At 50.3% G+C, this 18,897-nt stretch overlaps 1 protein-coding gene across 6 annotated transcripts in view; it reads left to right on the top strand.

Moving 5' to 3' along the window:
* Positions 1 to 17,710, top strand: part of PHF12 (PHD finger protein 12) — a 38,527-nt gene extending 20,817 nt beyond the window's left edge. For 3 of the 6 annotated variants that reach the window (XM_040243896.1, XM_040243898.1, XM_040243897.1), the window contains 12 exons: positions 2,154 to 2,547; positions 3,753 to 3,873; positions 5,066 to 5,198; positions 7,105 to 7,269; positions 9,821 to 9,979; positions 10,598 to 11,393; positions 12,582 to 12,707; positions 13,528 to 13,671; positions 14,504 to 14,602; positions 15,295 to 15,377; positions 15,933 to 16,071; positions 16,440 to 17,710. In XM_040243896.1, coding sequence (XP_040099830.1) covers positions 2,154 to 2,547; positions 3,753 to 3,873; positions 5,066 to 5,198; positions 7,105 to 7,269; positions 9,821 to 9,979; positions 10,598 to 11,393; positions 12,582 to 12,707; positions 13,528 to 13,671; positions 14,504 to 14,602; positions 15,295 to 15,377; positions 15,933 to 16,071; positions 16,440 to 16,774 — 2,694 coding nt within the window. In that variant the 3' untranslated portion in view covers positions 16,775 to 17,710. Of the gene's footprint in view, positions 1 to 2,153; positions 2,548 to 3,752; positions 3,874 to 5,065; positions 5,199 to 7,104; positions 7,270 to 9,820; positions 9,980 to 10,597; positions 11,394 to 12,029; positions 12,115 to 12,433; positions 12,708 to 13,527; positions 13,672 to 14,503; positions 14,603 to 15,294; positions 15,378 to 15,932; positions 16,072 to 16,439 lie in introns of those variants that run through there. The other 3 variants (XR_005721626.1, XR_005721628.1, XR_005721627.1) reach the window with 3 other exon arrangements.
* The last annotated feature ends 1,187 nt before the right edge of the window (positions 17,711 to 18,897 follow it).

An 18,897-nucleotide genomic window follows, 5' to 3' on the forward strand; every position in this document is an offset into this window, starting at 1 on the left:
GGAAAGCACTTTGACCCACTTGGACCCCAGGTTGTCTAACCTCTCTTCAGCTCCCCTTCCCTCGGCTTTGATAATTCAGTACTGGCTTTGAGAACATTATTTTCTATGTTAAGAACTTCTCTGGGGTTCAAAAGCTAAATACTCCCTTATCAAAAAAGGAAGTAAGTGTGCTTCCACCCAGATAGTGAGACCCAATCCTCAAATTACAGACTGTGGATTAGAATTTGTGTGTGAATTGTAAACCATCCGCTACCCTACCCCCGCACTAATCACACACCAAGCAACTGTCCTTTGTTGTGACATCACATCTTTTCCTGGCCCCTCAACATGATGTCACAATGAATGATGACTTCCTTTGTTGCAGAAACAGGATGAGATGATTCAGATTGTGGTTTATGTATGTAATAGTTTTTAGCCTTTAAGAAGAAAGTTAACAACTAGGCGGACACTTTTTCAACATGTGCATAGAGTTCCTATTAAAAAGTAAGCCAAGGCCAAGTCAACCGCCCTACCAGAGCAGTGGTTTGATTTCTCTTGATGTCCACAAAGCAGGTGTCCTCCAGCTTGTCCTGCTCCCAGGATCTCTGCCTGTGTGTCCCCAACTAGATTATAGAGTGGGGCTAGTTAGAAACATCTGTCAGCCAAGAGGCCGTTCAGAAACTTGCCACTCAAAGAAACTGAACTGGACAGGGTTGGGAGCTACTGTGGCAGAAGAGACGAAGCCAGGAAAAGGGGGTGAAGAAGAGGAGCTAACATTGTTTTGGCGCTCATCATAGCTGGCTGTTCTACACGTGTTTCATTTAATCCATACAGCCCACTATGAGTGCTGGTGCTATTATCTCCATTTTTAAAAGGAAGAAACTGAGGCTCACAATTGTAGAACTTACCCAAGTACTCAAAAGAATTGACCGAACCAGGTTTTGAACCCCAAACTTTCTGACTCCAAGCTCTATTACTTCTTCAACAATTTAAACAGAACTCCTTGCGGGGGATTATACTATAGTATGCCTTTTTCTGCATACTATGCTTTTCCCAAAATGCCACTCCCTGCTCTCAAGTGGACCTCTGCGTCTACCCATGCCATATCTGCCTTTTGCACCACCACCACCTCCCAGCCCTCTGGCCTCCCTTAGGTATAGTGAAGGGGGTTGAAATGGCCTCCTGTGGACCTCACCAACCACTCATGTTCAGGTCTCACTCCTAGTGGAGGCTAGATATTCCCTCCATCTCAGAGCCATCCCTTTCATGTATCTGAAGCTCTTTTGTCACAACCAAATCCCTGAGAGGAAGAGGAGAAAGGTTTTACTAGTCTCACTTCACACACAGAGGAATTCCTGCCCTCCAGCCGGAATCACCTAAGGTCATAGGGAATCAGTGGCAGAACTGGGACACGATCCCAGGTCTCCTGACTGGATCCCAGTGCTAAACCTTCACTCTGCTTGGACCCTTGGAGGAAAATGTATTGTCAGTCATTCAGTCCTACTCTGTGCACTTAGTCTTTCCCTGTCCCCACCTTTCCATTCAAAAAGTGTCACTTTCAGAGTTCTAGTTAAACTGGAGACATGAAAGCCACCGTTCTTGGACACCATGATTGCTGGGTCACTCTGCTCTACACACCACCCTTCCACCTTGTTGTGGTTGCCTTGCAAGCCAGCACCCAACATCCCTGGATGGGGAGTTCGGCTTGCCTGTTTTACTTTTTACCTCTGCTTTTACAGACTTTTCTTTATTTTGAGCAAAGTTCTTAACAACCCTTCAGGACACTCCCAAGGCAAACAGCAGTGTTTTCTGTCCTTGATTCCCTGAGTTGTCCTCAGTGTTCTTACTTAGTCTGAGTTTATTCTCACTGCTTTAACTTTTTAATCCCTTTACCCCCATCTTGTGTGGAGACACTGTGTATCATATGATGTGTGGTTTGTTTCTGACTTTGGTACTTTCTGATTGCCTGCCCCAGTGGTTTTGCCAGCTGTAGTTTAATTCAGCCATAGTTTGGTCAACTTTCATAGACCAGTGTTCCAAGCCCACAGGTGGGTGAGTCTGTAATATTAAGAGACCTTCACGGTTTTGGTGAGTGGTCTAGCAGGACTCATAGCATCCATCGCTTTCTGTTTTGTGATACTCTATGTGATGGGCCCGCCTGTTCACTTGCACAGAAACGAGAGCAGAAGAAGGAGCTGGGCCATGTCAATGGACTGGTGGACAAATCTGGCAAACGGACTACATCCCCCAGCAGTGACACTGACTTGTTGGACAGATCAGCTAGCAAAACTGAACTCAAGGCCATTGCCCATGCCCGGATCCTGGAAAGGAGAGCCAGCCGGCCTGGCACACCCACATCCAACGCCAGCACGGAGACCCCCACCTCTGAGCAGAACGACGTCGACGAGGACATCATTGATGTGGATGAAGAGCCAGTGGCCGCAGAGCCGGACTACGTGCAGCCCCAGCTGAGGCGGCCCTTTGAGCTGCTGATCGCTGCCGCCATGGAGCGGAACCCCACCCAGTTCCAGCTGCCCAATGAGCTGACGTGCACCACTGCACTGCCAGGTCAGCCAGACCGCCTTATCCCCCCAGCCCGCTTCCACAGGGGCTGCCATCCACCCGGGAGGCTGTGCAGCCTGGGGGGCTGCTGTCTGGGCAGCCACTGTCTCAAGTTCCTATTTTGGTTTGTGGAAGGATCTTTGAAGGCTCACATGCTTACTCAATTTTCTAATTTCCACCCTTCCCAGTGTCACTTTAAACGGAGCGGGGGCGGGCGGTGTGGAATACATACACATAGTTCAAAATTCAAAAAATGTAAGAATTTCAATAAAACATTTCCCACCTGTCCCTGTCCGCCGTTGCCCGGTTTCCACCTTCCTTCCCCTCATAGATAACCACTGTTTGGTTCTTATGTATCTCTTAGAAGCCAATAAGATGTTTATCATTTTCCCCTTAAATAGCATACTTACATACATCTTTCCATATTAATGTTGACATTCCTCAGTTTTCTTAATGGTTGCATAATAACATATTATATAAACTAATTTCCTCTTAATGGACATCCTGGTTGTTCCTAACCTTTTGTTAGGAACAACAAATGGTATTTCAACAAAGAATTTTGTAAATATATCACTGTATACAAGTGAGTGTGTGGAGGATAAATTACTAATATTAGAATTGCTGGGTCAAAACTATGCAACTATGCACTTATAGTCTTGATGGATATTATAAATTGTCCTCCATTCCCTTTTTAAAAAAAATTTGTAATTAAGTCATGATACCTTGATACCACAAAACATTCTTCCATAGAAAGTGAAATCGGCAGGCATAGGAAGCCTGCTGGTCAGTAGGATGCATACAGAATCGTAGCTTTTCTGCTTTCTGTTAAAATGAAGTAAAATTAGTCTTCTCCTCAGGCACCTCCACAGAATTTGTTGACCATTTGTCCTGGGTCTTTGTGTTTCTTAACTTGCCAGGATCTAACCTAGGCTGCTGACCACTTAATGTTTGCAAAACACTGAGGATGTATTTCTGTCACAGAACAAGGAACTCGTGATCATGGTTCTGACTTACGTCTCCCTTCTCCTGCTTTTTCTTTTTCTCACTGGAAACCAGCCTGGGATAGGCAGGGCCCTCAGAAAGAGATCTGTGTCCAGGCCATGGCACATGCTTGTACTGACATCCATTCCTCTGACTTACTCTTGTTTCCATACCCCAGACTAGGAGCTCTGCCTCCAGAGAACGTTTAGCACCACCAATTTCTCTTCCAGGTTCCAGCAAGAGGAGAAGAAAGGAGGAAACCACAGGGAAAAACGTTAAGAAAACACAGCACGAGTTAGATCACAATGGTCTTGTTCCCTTACCGGTCAAAGTCTGCTTCACGTGTAACAGGTATTTTTCTTCCCTAGCAGAGGGCTCGTCCTCATACTCAGCAAGTGTTTTTTCTCTCTTTTATCACCTCTTCCAAACCATGTATGTTAAATAGAGGTAACCTGTAATCTGGTGGTATGAGTACAAAGAGACTGAGTGACTAATTGACCAGAGCCTGGAGTGTTCTAGAAAAGAAATCCTTGAACAGTCACGGTGCAGAAGTACCATAAACCATGTTGCTAGAGGCTTAAGCGAGAGGAGTTGGACTTAAAATGAAGCATGGGATATTTAGACTAGCTAGCAGGAGGAACTCTGGCCAGCCAAGACACACATCCCTGAGAAAGGCTAATAATTTCTGAAGCGCTAAAGATGAATTTCAAAATAGTATAAGTATCCATCCTAGCTGGCATGCATCAGACTGGATGACTTCCAAAAGCCTCTAGGCTGCCCCAGTTGTAGCTTCCCCGGGACACTGGTTTCCTTCAAATAAGATCTCCGCAGTGACAGGAACCAGCTGCCTCAGTTACTGAAGCTGGACTTGCTGGCTTGGGTGTGTGAGAAAGGCAGGATAGCAAGAGAAAATAGCTCTCAAATGAGAAATGTTCCACAGGAGCCAGACCCACACTGCGGCTCCGGTGCAACTTCAGGACTTCTGAAGTATCAGGACTGCTGGGGTATCATAGGTACAAATCATAACTGGTATTTGCTTGCATGCCCTCCCTCAAACTGTGCTGACATGAGTACATAGCAAAAGCATTTTCACAGTACAGTGCTCTGTGGCTGTCAGTTTTGCTGAGTGCTTGATGTGGCAGAGAAATCTTTTCCTCTTGTAGTGTGAGACTCTGGAAAAGTTGCTAGTGATTTTTTTTTTAAACTGAGGTAATTGGTTTCTGTTAAGGAGTAGAAAGATCAGAGCAGGGTTGGCGGTCTTCCCCAGTAGGTACCGAGCGTTGATCATTCCTGCTCCAACAGCCACTTTAGCTCTACTCCAAATGAGCATTCACTTCTCTGCATTCCTCTTAGAAGACTGATGAGAAGCCCCGTGGTGGGTCCCAGCTTCATCCATCTTCCTAATGGTGAATGGAACTGAATTACTGGGGAGGAGAGTGTGGAAGAACACAGCTAGGATTAAGGAAGGGAAGCCGTCCCACAGGGCAGAGTTCGTGTGAATTCTCTCACCTTGACATATTAATGGCCTACCTCTCTCTTGCAGGAGTTGTCGCGTGGCCCCTCTCATCCAGTGTGACTATTGCCCCCTCCTGTTTCACATGGACTGCCTCGAGCCCCCGCTCACTGCCATGCCCCTGGGCAGGTGGATGTGTCCGAATCACATCGAACATGTGGTGGTAAGCACGGCAGTGTCCGTTGGTCCTGTGTGGGCACAGCCAGGGTGTGGACCCATTCAGTGGGAAGCATAGTACTGTCAGCCTTGTACCAGAGTTCACTCCAGGCTCTGAGGTGCTGGTTCCTGCAGACCATCCTACTCACTTCTCATGACTGTCACCTGCCTGCCTTGGCCGTGCATTTTGCCTTTTCCCACAATGCCTTGTTTCAGTGGCATGGGCAGACTTAGGCCACTAGCACTCGATTGTTCGTGAATAATTTCCTCTGTAATGAGTTAAGCAATTGGTGTTACAGCCTTCAAAAGGGAGTATATTAGATCCAGCCTTATGCAAATCAATGCTTTTCCATATTTTCGTTTTCTTAATTTATTTTTAATTGGAAGATAATTGCTTTACAGTGTTGTGATGGTTTCTGCTGTACAACAACGTGAATCAGCCACAAGTCTCCCATATTTTCTTGCTGCTTGTTTTTAGAGGGAACAAACTGAGAAAGTTCTAAAATACTTACAGCACTGGCAGGTAACTGCCTAGTAACTTTGGAGAAGTGAAGAATTGACCCAGATAACTAACGGTATTCCAGACAGTCATTTACTGTAGCACCTGTCCTACACACCACACGACGAGGCCCTTGCCCTTCTCTTCCTTTGTCAAAGCTGTGGAATGAATGAATGGTATGAGGTGCTATTATCTTATCTCTCAGGAGACTTGGCTACATTTTCCAGACTGCTTCCCAGGGCCAGACTAGAACCGTAATTTCCTATCTCCACTAGAGGGTTAGGACATCTCCTAATCAGCACGGTCCCTCAGAAGGTTGAATGAGAGAGAGCCTCAGGCGGAGCAGCTCTCTGGTAAGAGCAGCCTCTCCTGGTTCAAAGGGTAATTGCATAAGGCATCACCATATCAAATGGTGATAACCGTGGAATGACTGCTGGCCTTCTGCACACTGCACACCGGTGCTCTCCGCTCTGCGCTAAGAGGAACTTCAGTTATAGACTTGCTCATAAGGGAGAAAGGGCGTGCTTGGCCCTGTTCACTTCACTCATGCACCTCAGAAGGGTTATGCAGGAGGAAGCCTCTCTCCAAGGCTCAGTGTGAGTGCCTCATTTTGCCTCCTGCTGAACTAGAAGAAAAACAGCCATGAGCAGACTACCCAAATGTGAATCTGTAAGAGCAGCCTTTCAGCAGATGAAGAGTTATTAATTGGGTGATTGTTTATTAGCCGCATAGGGAGTTTTCCTAATTTACTAATTAGGAAGCTGCCACATAGATCTTTTCTTTTAATTAAAGTATGGGGGACCAGACATAGAAAAGGAAAAGAGGCATAGTTGCTCCATGCCTTCTGGAGGCTGCTGCACACACTTTTTTTCTTCCCTCCCTTTGGCCTCTTGAGAGCAGGCCAAGGCTTTCTGCCTGCTGTAGAACAGGCTCTGGTACCCAGGTGGGTTCACGAATGCTCCCTGGTGCCATGGAGGAGGAATAGGGCAGGATTCTGGTGTTGGTCTCACCTGTCAGCCAAGCTCCCACACGGAAAACAGTCCTCCTTCTGGTGGGAGAGAGGCCCTTGCTAGGAAAGGAGTCTGGCGCTCTCTAGGGCCAAGGCCTGCATCTGCTCTGAAACCTGTGCACCGGAAAGAGGACTGTCAGAGGCTGAGTTTGGAAGGGCCCTTCCTGGCTGATTCCCCGTGTCTTGTCCCCTTCGGACCTCTCTAGGGAGTAGGAACTAGACTGGTCAGGGCCCAGGGAGCATCTCACCCACATCTCCCGGGCCTCTGACAGGAGTATTGACATACCAGCTCCTGACGAAAGGAGCCCATTGGGCCGAGGGCTCCTTTTTTTCTCTAACACAGAGATAGTTGGGAGGGTGATGCAGCTGAGCTTCACAGCAGGAATGTGTCTGCTCTGTCCCCAGCTGAACCAGAAGAACATGACTCTGAGCAACCGGTGCCAGGTGTTTGACCGTTTCCAGGACACCATTTCGCAGCACGTCGTCAAAGTGGACTTCCTGAACCGAATCCACAAGAAGCACCCTCCCAACCGCCGCATGCTCCAGTCGGTCAAAAGAAGAAGCTTGAAGGTGAGCCACAGCCTGGCACAGGCACGGTGGTGCTCTGCCTGCCTTCCTGGGTAGACAGGGTCGGGGTCCCCATTGCAGATGGGGAGACTGAAGCTCAATGGCAAGTGACAAATGCAGCCATCAATTTATGGTGGTCAGGAAACCCATGGGGGGCCCTGGAGACTCAGCCAGGTTTCTAGTTCTCTTGAGGATCAGCACTCTTCAGCCCCTCCCACCAAGCTTTTGGTGTGCTCTGCTGTTACCATCCCCACTCCTGGCACTCATTCTGTTTCTGTTAGGTGGCCCCTTTCTCGGAGCTGTCTGGTGAGGGGAAATGTTTAAGGGGGTGATTAAACAGAATCCCTTACAAAAAGTGAGGCACAATCCATTTTGGGGGGCTGCTGTTAATATATCATCAATATTCAAAAAAATTGTGGCGTTGGAATAATCAACATTTGTATGTGTCTGACAACTGCTAACATATGTCCACAGAGATGGACAGGAGTGTTTCCTTCTTTGGAAAGCATTTGGTAGTCCTGAGGCTGTCTCTCCTAAACCGATCAGTCTCATTCATTTAACTTAGAGAACATCACACTATATACCCGTGTATATATTTTTCTCTTTTGAAATAATCCTGCAGTCCCCTGTACCAAGGGAAACCAGCAGTTCTCTAATGTGGCCACTTGGTGGCAGCCACACTTAAAATTATCACTCGCACCATTTCTGTCACTTCTGTTGGGTGTCAGCACTAGCAAGATGTTGACTGTTGAAAATTGTGTAACAAACTCTTAGCTGTAAATATTTATGCTTTGGTGGGAACACCAGTTTTCCAAAATTAAATAAAGGTATTTGCAGTCAGGGGTACAATGTATTTGCCCATTGAAGATAGCATGCTTCAGACCTTACTTAGACATCTAAGAGTAAGTCTGGGCTGTGTGATTGACCATGTGGATCTGAAAGAAAGCCTGGCTGCTGAAGTGAACAGGCCAGGGGGCCTTGATAGAATCCTGATGCCCCTCTCTCTTTTGAAATGTGTCCCTATTCTTGAGGAGAATCCAAGGGTATGAGTCGCCTGAAAAGCATTTTGTTCTTAGTGTGAGAGGGAAATGAGGCCTGCAGCACCAGAGGACAGCAGTAGAGAACTGCTCCAGCTCTGTTCTGGAACTTGGCCTTCATCCTTGACATACAGTCGTGCAGGCAAAATCAGCCGAGACCTGCATATCTTTGTTGAGGGGTCCCTGTTTCTCAGGGGCAGCCTTAATCTAGCTACTGCCCCATTCCTGGATGCCCTCAGACAAGCCCACAGCACTGGCCACGACTGTTAACGTGCCAGCTCTCAGTTCCGTGTTCCTTGCCTTTCTCCTCGTAACTAGATTCACATCTGCCTGCCCATCCCACAGGCACCTTTCTCTTGATCTGCCCAAGACCAAGAGTCTTTTGCCTCCAAATGTGTTCTTCCTCTTCTTGTATTTCCTGGTTCAGTGAATGACTGAAATCTCTACCCAGTCCCTCAAACCAGAATTCAGCTCTTCTTCCCTTAATCTCCGTAAGGATTCGGTCACCAAATCTGTTAGTTCTCACACATTTTCCAAGTCCACTTCCCCCACCTGTAGTTCCCCCTTCATCTGCCTGGAAGCTCCTCCTCAGCTTCAAGTCTCAACTGATAATACTGCCCTCCCACAAAATCCTCCCTAGTCCTGAGCTCCTGGCCCCCAGACGAAAGTAAGCACACTCTTTTGTTGTTGTTGTTGCAGCTCCTTAGACATCCTCTCTTCTAGGACCCATTACATTATATTGTAATCTTTCTGGGCTCATCTCCCACTAGACTGTGAGCTCCTTGAGGGGCAAGGCTTAAATTTTGTTCATCTCTGGATCTCTAGGTCTTGGCGTAGTGTACAGACTCAGGAGGTACTCAATAAATGTTGGCTGAATGTATGAATGACTCTTGGCTTGTGTGACTCTTTCATTCACACATGTTGTGATTCAGAGTGTGTTGTCCGTCTTTGTGCAGCAAAGAAGCCTTTAATTGTTTCATGAGTCATGAGTGAATGGATGAAGACAGCTGACATTGATCGAGTGCTTATCACCAGACAGGCCTCACACTGAGCATTTCCACAGTGAATGCGGCCTTATTTAACTTTTTGTTTCTCAGATACTGCTCACTCACCTCCCAGGCTAGATGCTGATCAGTAAGAGCCTAGAGTACCACTCTAAAGCCCTGTCCAGTGTCTCTCTTAGACTTTTTAGGCCAAAACAGAAGGCAGCATACAAGAAGGCCTGGTTTCTGCAGGCCTTGGACCTTGATGAAGAGGAGGAGACATGGCTGCTTTTTCTAGTTCTCAGGCTCGTGTGTGTGTGTATGTGTCTGTGTGTGTCTGTGTGTGTGTGTGTCTCTCACAGACGGAGATACAGAGCAGTAGCCGCCCACTGTGCGTCCTCGTCCAAGGTGGACCCCAGAGTGGATGGTTTCCCCTCGGGCATTGGCACCGCAGACACTCGAGGCCAGGGCAGAGCCCACCGGGTGTGTGGGCGCTGTCATCCTCTCCTTGCTCCCTCTCTCTGTCCTGGACAGGTTCCCGATGCCATCAAATCTCAGTACCAGTTCCCACCCCCTCTCATTGCCCCCGCGGCCATTCGGGACGGGGAGCTGATCTGCAATGGGATCCCTGAGGAATCACAGATGCACCTTGTGAACTCTCAGCACTTAGCCACCCAGGCAGAGCAGCAAGAGGTGAGTGAAGCCAGGGCTGGGATTCCACACCCCATCTTCTACCTCGCCGCGGCTGTCACTGGAAGTCACTCTCACCCCCATCTTCTGCCACCCCACCCTCCCCCACCCTGAGCCCCTACTCCCACTGCCACCGCCCTGCCCCCTGAGTTGACTGTTCCAGAGAGACCCTCTGGCTCAGATCCTGAGGCAAGTAAGAGGACTACAGAGTCACCTGGTCTGCTTCTCTCCGCCAGTCCCCAGGGTGCTGCGAGACGGCACGTCCGTCTTGCAGAGAGAGATGAGTAGACCTAGACAAGTTAGGTGGCATTGCTGGACACACAGCAGAGCTTGGGCCCTTGCTGGATATTGGTGACGAGGTGAGCCTTAGGGGCAGAGTCAGAACGGGGACCCCCAGCCCTGCTGACCAGGCTGCTGCCTGCCGAGTGTGTACCGACAAGCCTTGCTTGGGAATGGAGATGGAATCCTCTCAGGAGTCAAGCACACCCTCTCTGGGCATTCGCGATGGGACCTCGGAAACAGTGCTTGTCGGCTCTGCTGTAGCCCTGGCCGCTGTGGCAGGAAGGACCAGCGCCTCCCAGGCCTCTCACCCTCCTCTCCTCTCCTCTCCTTCCGTTGCAGTGGCTCTGTAGTGTTGTTGCGCTCCAGTGCAGCATATTGAAACATTTATCTGCTAAGCAGATGCCTTCGCATTGGGACTCTGAACAGACAGAGAAGGCTGATATTAAGCCTGTTATTGTGACTGACAGCTCAATCACCACCTCCCTGCAAACAGCTGACAAGGCACCTCCACCTTCCCACTACCCCTTGTCCTGCCCCTCAGGGCTTAGCACCCAGAATTCCCTGAGCTGCTCTCCACCCCACCAACCCCCCACCCTAGAGGACATCAGCTGCAGCTCTTGTGCGGAAAAATCCAAGAAAGCCCCCTGTGGGACTGCCAACGGGCCGGTGAACACAGAGGTGAAAGCCAATGGCCCACACCTCTACAGCAGCCCCACTGATTCCACGGACCCCCGGCGACTTCCAGGCGCCAACACCCCCCTACCAGGCCTCTCACACCGGCAAGGCTGGCCCCGGCCCCTCACGCCACCAGCGGCTGGGGGGCTTCAGAACCACACCGTCGGCATCATTGTGAAGACAGAGAATGCCACTGGCCCCAGCTCTTGCCCCCAGAGGAGTGTGGGTCTTGTCCCAAGCCTACCCCCTTCCGTTCCCAGCTCTTGTGCCAGCATCGAGAACACCAGCACTTTGCAAAGAAAGACTGTCCAATCCCAGATAGGACCTCCGTTGACAGATTCAAGGCCACTGGGCTCGCCCCCAAATGCCACCCGGGTGCTCACTCCCCCCCAAGCAGCAGGTGATGGTATCTTGGCCACAGGAGCCAACCAACGATTCTGCTCACCAGCGCCATCCTCAGGTGAGTGCAGCTCAGCCTCTCATGCTCTTCCTGGCAAATAACTCTTAAGGTTCAAGCAACAGTTGTATCCCTGTAAATGTTCCAGAGGACTTTGATCTCCGTATTAACTGTCCTTCCCCCGTTTCTATGATAGAAGAGAAAGTGCCTGTTAACTTGTCCCTAAGTTAAAGGCGGGACCTTTAGGCTCTGAAAGTGATTTCCTCAAGGTAACTACCAAGTCAGCGCAGGGGTAGAACTGCAGCCTGGGTCTCCTGACTCTCCCCTTCCAGGCCCTCCAGGCTTTTGTCCCATCACTTTAGAGGAGAGCAGATGGCTCCCGGGAGCTGCCATGGTCAGCCTGAGGTTCTGGGTTACGGCCTCAGTGTTTGATGATCCACTATGTTCCAGATTCTCTGAGACAGCTCGTTTGAAGGAATTTACATGTCAGGGAAGGCAGGGCCGGAAAACAGCACTGCCCTCCAGAGTAGGCAGAGTTGGGTGCCCGCAGAGGTTGCTCTGGCCCGAACGCTTGCACTCCGGCCACATTCTACAAGGCAGTCCCATAATGCGACCTGGGCCGGGTGTAGACCGGCTCTTTCAGCTGTCCCCCGTCAGCATTCAGGACCTCAAGGTTGCTGACCCCAGCATCTGAACCAGGTTTCAGATGCTGCTGGAACCCCCTGTGGTCTCTCCTGTCTGAACTGAACTGGCCTCCTAGTCAGCTGGGAGTCTCGGTGACCAGGTGACTGTGACTTCTCTGCATGGGGGCCCCTGGTCCCAGGATGGCCCCTACTCTCAGGCTCTCTTCCTGTTTATCTCTGAATACCAGCCTGGCTAGCTTTGGCACCTGTGAGTCCACTTCAGGACGCAGGAGCTGCAGGGGCAGGCACCACCTACTCGAGTGAGCAGAGGCAGCCGGGAGGTAGTCATGGCCCAGAGGACGAAGCTGTCCCACCACGTCCCCCCGAGCAGTAGATGTCACTCGTTCTCGTGCTCTGGGGACTCCCGCGTGCCCGGGTGTGTTGTCGTTCCACCTGCCCTTCCTCACCACACGTTTTTAGCTCTAGGAGTTCCAGAGCCTATGGGGTGAGGATCAAGAAGGGAACATCACCTTGGGCCCGAAATCCAGGCCTGTCTCAGAAGTGGGGGATTGGACCGGTGGGTTTCCCTCAGGCAACGTAAGTAACAGTCTTCCTGCTCCGTCCCCAGATGGCAAGGTCAGCCCCGGCACGTTATCCATAGGAAGCGCTTTAACCGTACCCTCTTTCCCAGCCAACTCTACTGCCATGGTGGACCTCACCAACTCACTTCGAGCATTCATGGATGTCAATGGAGGTGAGTGAGTGAGCCTCTGAGTCTGTGCAGCGTTCAGCTTATTGCAAAGGGGCAGAAGGGGCCCTGATCCTAGGGCGCGGGGAGGTGGGAGGACTGTAGGAAAGAAAGCCCCTTCTTCCAGTTCTGCCTTATGAGATTGAAGGCAGGAGGAGAAGGGGACAACAGAGGATGAGATGGTTAGATGCCATCACCGACTCGAGGGACATGAGTTTGGGTAAACTCCGGGAGCTGGTGATGGAGAGGGAGGCCTGACGTGCTGTGGTTCATGGGGTCACAAAGAGTCCGACACGACTGAGCGACTGAACTGAACTGATACACATAACAAAGACAAAGGGAGCGCAGAGCCAAGCTAAACCAGTGAGAAGAGAAGAAAATCACTTTAGGCAGATCACCTGGACTTGAATAAAACCAGGAGCGACCTCGTCTGTGAGAAACCCCCGAAGTCAGGGAGAACTGGAGCAGTCCTTGATCTCTGTGGGCAGGGAGGTTAGAAAGTCCAAGCCTCAGTACCAGACATCGGGGCTTCCACTCATCCCAGGTAGCCAAATGGTGTCTTGCTCCACTTTCGTGGATCGCTGTACCTAATGTTAAGCTGCCCCACTGCAGGGGGCATCTGCCCAGGCTGCCTGCGGCCTCATTGCAGAAGGGCCAGTGAGATGCTCTGCTCCAGGCCCTGGTACAACTTTGTACTCTGAGTCATTTGAGAAAAATCACTTGGCTGGATTTTAAGAATGCTGAAATATTGGCTCTATGACCCTCACCTACTGCCGCATTCCATTTCCTCCTCAGCTGCTTTTTAATCTTTCTCTTTGGTTAATAGAAATCGAGATAAATATGCTGGACGAGAAGCTGATCAAGTTTCTGGCCTTGCAGAGAATACATCAGCTTTTCCCCTCCCGGGTCCAAGCTTCACCGGGCAGTGTCGGGGCACATCCGCTGGCTTCTGGAGGGCACCACACGGAAGGTGCGCATGCCCACGCCACTCCTCTAGGTCCACCCTCTGCATGTGAGCAGCCATCTCCCCTCCACGGAGAATCTCAGTCCTCCATGCAGGCCTTTACTGGGCTTAATAAAACACCACAGTTTCTTTTCTCAAAAGCGGAGAGGAGATGGTGACCACCACTTTCAGATAAGACTCGGGAGAGTGCTGTTACTCATCCCTGTGAGACACAAAGCAGCTAGGAGTGCCTTTGGGTATATGTGATGTGCTTTCTGCTCATTTGGTTCTCCATATTTGAGCTGCAAGGATTTTCCAAAAGACCAGCTCTGCTTAGGACAGCCCTTTGAGCGTTAACCAGTAAAGCCTCGCTGCTTAGAAGTGGGATCCTCAGACCATGAGCATCAGCATCTCCTAAGAGCTTGTTAGCAGAGCTCAGGCCCCACCTCAGACCTACGGAATCAGAATCCGCATTTTAACAAGATCCCTGGGTGATTCATATTCAAAATTAGAGGAACATTGGTTTGTGCCTTCTGGGGTTTTGCACAGCCTCCCTTATAATATCAGTTGGTATATCCCTGATAAACCAACCAGCAGCCCTTGTGCTTCAAGTACTATCATCCTTGAATTATATGGTCCTCTTCAGAGATGGTCCTTTTTACTCTCCCATGTGGGAAACACTGTTAAGTGGGGGAAGAGAGCTACACCCTGCAGCAGCTTTGTATCAGGTGTGAGTTTGGAAAGATGACTCATCCAGTGGGGTTATTTTCTCCATGACCAAAGGTCCAGCTTCTCTTGATGTGTGTTTGGGCCCCAGGTTCTGTTCCTGAACAGTCACATCCCTATGTTTGCCTTGCAGTGCAGAGAAGGGAAGTACAGGCCCGAGCTGTGTTCTACCCCCTCTTAGGGTTGGGAGGCGCTGTGAACATGTGCTATCGAACCCTCTACATCGGGACAGGTAAGCCAGGTGGGAGGGACGTTGAATCTCTCCAGCCCTGAAGATGGACACCCTGACCCACGGAGGCTAGAAAGGGAGGGATGCCCTCTCCAGGGTAGACTGGTTTAACCCAGCAGGTGTCTGGACAGGAGGGACTAAGAAATGTCAGCTGCCATCTTCCCGCTTGAGGCCTTGTGCCCCATGTGGCATGAGACAGCCCGGAAGTCAGCCCTGACTGCTGCTCAGTGAGCATTTCAACAGCGCAGGAAAGACCTGAGCAGAGGCACATGCTGTGTCCCTGGAGACCTTTGAAGAAGTGATGGGGCTGACACATGTGTAACCCATACTGAGCCCTGCATCTTGCCAGAGGGACAGGCAAGCCCTTAACCTGGAAAGGTCCCTCTCTCTCAGATGATGCGATTTCTGGGCCATGCACCCCATGTTGTGCTCGCATGGAGATCACCCTGCACCCCTCTGGGCAGCATCCCATGTTCTGAAGCACATGAGCTGGCAGGAACATCTGTCCTTTTACAGGGGATTAGAAAAGATAGCAGTTTTTGTTCAAAAATATAAGGAGAGGGCCCCGAACTTACCTGTCCCTTGAGTTCCCGCCCAGAAGCTAACTCACACCCTGCTCGGCTGCCCCGCACATCCACCTCACAGTCTGCGCTTTGCTTTCCTTTCCTCCGCCCACTGCCCCCCGCCCCCCGCAGGAGCTGACATGGACGTGTGCCTTACAAACTATGGTCACTGTAACTACGTGTCCGGGAAACACGCCTGCATCTTCTACGATGAGGTGAGGGGCGCCAGAGAGCTCTGCCAACCTGAGGCCTCTCCCTGCACTGGGGTTTTGTTCAGTGCCCTGGATGAGGGGAATGGGATGGGGTCCTCTCCTTCTCTTCTCTCCCTGGCATTCCCGGAAGAGAAGAGCCTTAGGGTGAAGGGCATCCGTCCTGGGGAGCAGGGCCCTTATTTCTCCTGAGGTGGGTCAGCAGGTCCAGGGAGGGACGAGGCACCCTAAGCGGGGTGAGGGGACCAACATAGAAGTAACCAAGCCCTCCAGGGAGTGTCGCTGTGGGTTTCATCATCGTCGTCATCACGTGCCGGTGAATATCATTTCACCGGGAGGCCGCGCTAGGGAGGCAGAGTACTGGGAGGGTAGGAAAGAAAGCTTTCTTGAGGACATGAGTCTTGAGCCCCATTGGAAGGGGCAGGGCAGCAGGGCGTGATGGGGAAGGAAGGAGGGAGCTCCCCGCTAGAGCAGCACAGCGTTCTCCATGTGTCCTCTCTCCCCTTAGCCCCAGGCCCCACGCAGCAGACCACACATCTTATCTTCCCTCCTCCTCCTCAGAATACCAAACATTATGAGCTGTTAAACTACAGTGAGCACGGGACAACGGTGGACAATGTGCTGTATTCATGTGACTTCTCCGAGAAGACCCCGCCAACCCCCCCAAGCAGTATTGTTGCCAAAGTGCAGAGTGTCATCAGTAAGTTGGAGCAGAGGCCTGTGGCCACGGAGCCTGCCCTTTTTGGGCACTTTCTCTGATGCCTCAGTCAGGGTGGCTGTGCCTTGCCGCCATGACGTGCTGTCGCTCGCCTTCCCAGTCCTGTTGGCCAGGTTCTCCTTGCTCATGGGCCCTGGAAAGGCCACGGAGAAGCACATGCTGTGCACTCCCATGAGTATACATACCTACCTTGGGAGCCTCAGACTCCACCCCTCCTTTCTGAGCGCCCCTCACCCCAAGTCACGCAGCATTTTAGAGTGGGGAGGTGCAGGGGCCCCACCCTGGCCAGCGGCCCAGGTGGGGCTTGGCTGCTCACTGTTCCTCTCCTGTGACCTTCCCCCTCTCTCCAGGGCGCCGCCGGCACCAGAAACAGGATGAAGAGCCAAGTGAAGAGGCAGCCATGATGAGTTCCCAGGCCCAGGGGCCGCAGCGGAGACCCTGCAACTGCAAAGCCAGCAGCTCGAGCTTGATTGGGGGCAGTGGGGCCGGCTGGGAGGGCACGGCCTTGCTGCACCATGGCAGCTACATCAAGCTGGGGTGCCTGCAGTTTGTCTTCAGCATCACTGAGTTTGCGACCAAACAGCCCAAAGGCGATGCCGGCCTGCTGCAAGATGGGGTCTTGGCCGAGAAGCTCTCTCTCAAGCCCCACCAGGGCCCCGTGCTGCGCTCCAACTCCGTTCCCTAGGACTGGCGGCTACCCCGTCACCGGCCCGTCCACCCCACCCAAGACTCCTGCAATGCAAAAATGTACACAAACCAAGCCCGGGTTTTTTTTCTATACTCCACCGGAAACCCTTCGACTACAATCTTTGCATGAAATGAAGAAACCTTTTGACTGTTTTTTAAAAATCCTTTTTCTTTTCTCAAGTTCTAGGGGGCATTTGCACATATATTTGTACTCAACATTTCATGGGAAAGCGGCAGACCGAGCTGAGGAACAGCGTGGGCAGGGAGGGGAAGGCCGATGGTCTGGACACCTCCAACACAAAACCGTTCCCCACCCACCTCCTGCTCCCTCCCCCTCGCCCGCCGTTGTAAAATAATCAGAAACTGTTCTATTTTGTGGCAGTGACAATAGTTTTATATTAAAAGAAAAAAATACAGTTTTCATACAGCAAAATCTATACAATATCATTGTTTTATTTAATATAAAGATCGTACCCACCCTCCTTCCATGGTTCCCACCCTCCAGGTTATTTTCCCTTTCTGCAGCGGTTGCACTACAGGTAGCTACTGTGTATTATGGACAAATGAGAAATGAATTCTTTTTCTGGCTGTCCATCTTATTTTATTTCAAATAAGGAAAAGTGTATTTGGATTTTGTGTAAATACATCTAGTGATGACATTTTTTCAATGTTTTTAAAAACTGTGTACAGTACTACATGTGGTAGAGCGTTTTCTTCAAATTGTCTATTGTAGCAAAAATGTTTTTGTCGTAAACCTGTTTTGTCTCCTTTTTTTGTTCTCTTGCCACTTCTCTCCTCTTCCTCCCACCCCTGGCTCCCTCCTTTCCCCCCATCCCCACAACTAGTACTGATGTACATAGTAATTGTAATGTTTTAGACTTTACAGAAACTTTCCTGTATTCTGTATATAAAAAAACAAAAATACTTCAAATTATGTTTTCTGCCTGTCTGTCCTACCTGTCATCACCCTTAAGAGGGAACCGTCCTGAGGCCCTGGTCCCACAGCCCCACTGAACAAGTCTCAACTCAGTCCCCAGGGAAGTCAGGAGAGGCGAGGTGTTGGAGAAAAGTGTGCCTAGGGTGGGAAGGTCAAATGGAAGGGGAGGGGTTCAGCTGCAAGGGCGGGTTGTTATATGGCTTTGCGGGTGACTTGAGGGAATTCAGAGGGCTTGAGTATTTGATATGATCAGATTCTACAAGAATCCTAAGAGTACTGATCCCTACTCCTCTTGGCTCCAAAACCAAGACATTAAAATAGATGGCTGGACTTCTCTGGTGGCTCAGTGGTAAAGAATCTGCCTGCCAAAGCTGGGCACTTGGCTTCGACCCCTGGTCTGAGAGGATCCTACGTGCCTCAAAGCAGCTAAGCCCTCACCTAGAACCCATGCTTCGCCACAAGAGAAGCCACTGCAATCAGAAGCCCACACAGCACAGTGGAGAACAGCCCCCACTCAGTGCAACTAGAGAAATCCACACAGCCAAAAATATTTTTTTTAATAAGAGCATGAGACCTCTGCATTCTGCTCCAGAAGCTTTAACCCAAGCAGTTGGGGCTGTCTTCCCTCCAGTTATTTGCTATCATTTTTTCCATCTCTTCTGGGAGAAGTCATATAACACCTGGTTTTTTTTAACCCCTCAGCCCTAGCTGGGTATGGAGCAATTCATTAGTCAAGTATCACTCAAGTTCCTCCAGTGCCCGGCCTTTGCCAGGCCTTGGATCTTGGTCTCAGTAACTTGCTGTGGGCAATCACCAGGACAAATGTGGCCCCTGCCTCTTGGAGCTTAGAATCTAGTGTGGAGCAGTTTGTTGTTTCAAATGTCTGAAGAACGAAGAAATTCAGTCTCTAGACTGTCATGCCACAAGTAACTTGACTTGCAGTCACAAGTTTTCAACTGCAGCCCCTGGACAGATGAGTTCACCCATTACCTTAATTCTCAGGCCTCTAAGCTCCCTCTTATTTAAACAAACTATTCCTCCTTGCACATTATACTTAAGAAACTTTATCTGCCAAGTTTTTCCTGAAAACCATCTCCTGCTCCTTAGAGAACACAGCTGTGTGCATGCATGCCAGCACTGTTAAGAGTGCGTGGTACCTGTTTGAATGTCAGGATTTTGTTTTG

This window comes from Oryx dammah, unplaced genomic scaffold (assembly GCF_014754425.2).
Source record: "Oryx dammah isolate SB20612 unplaced genomic scaffold, SCBI_Odam_1.1 HiC_scaffold_8, whole genome shotgun sequence".
NCBI lineage: Eukaryota > Metazoa > Chordata > Mammalia > Artiodactyla > Bovidae > Oryx > Oryx dammah.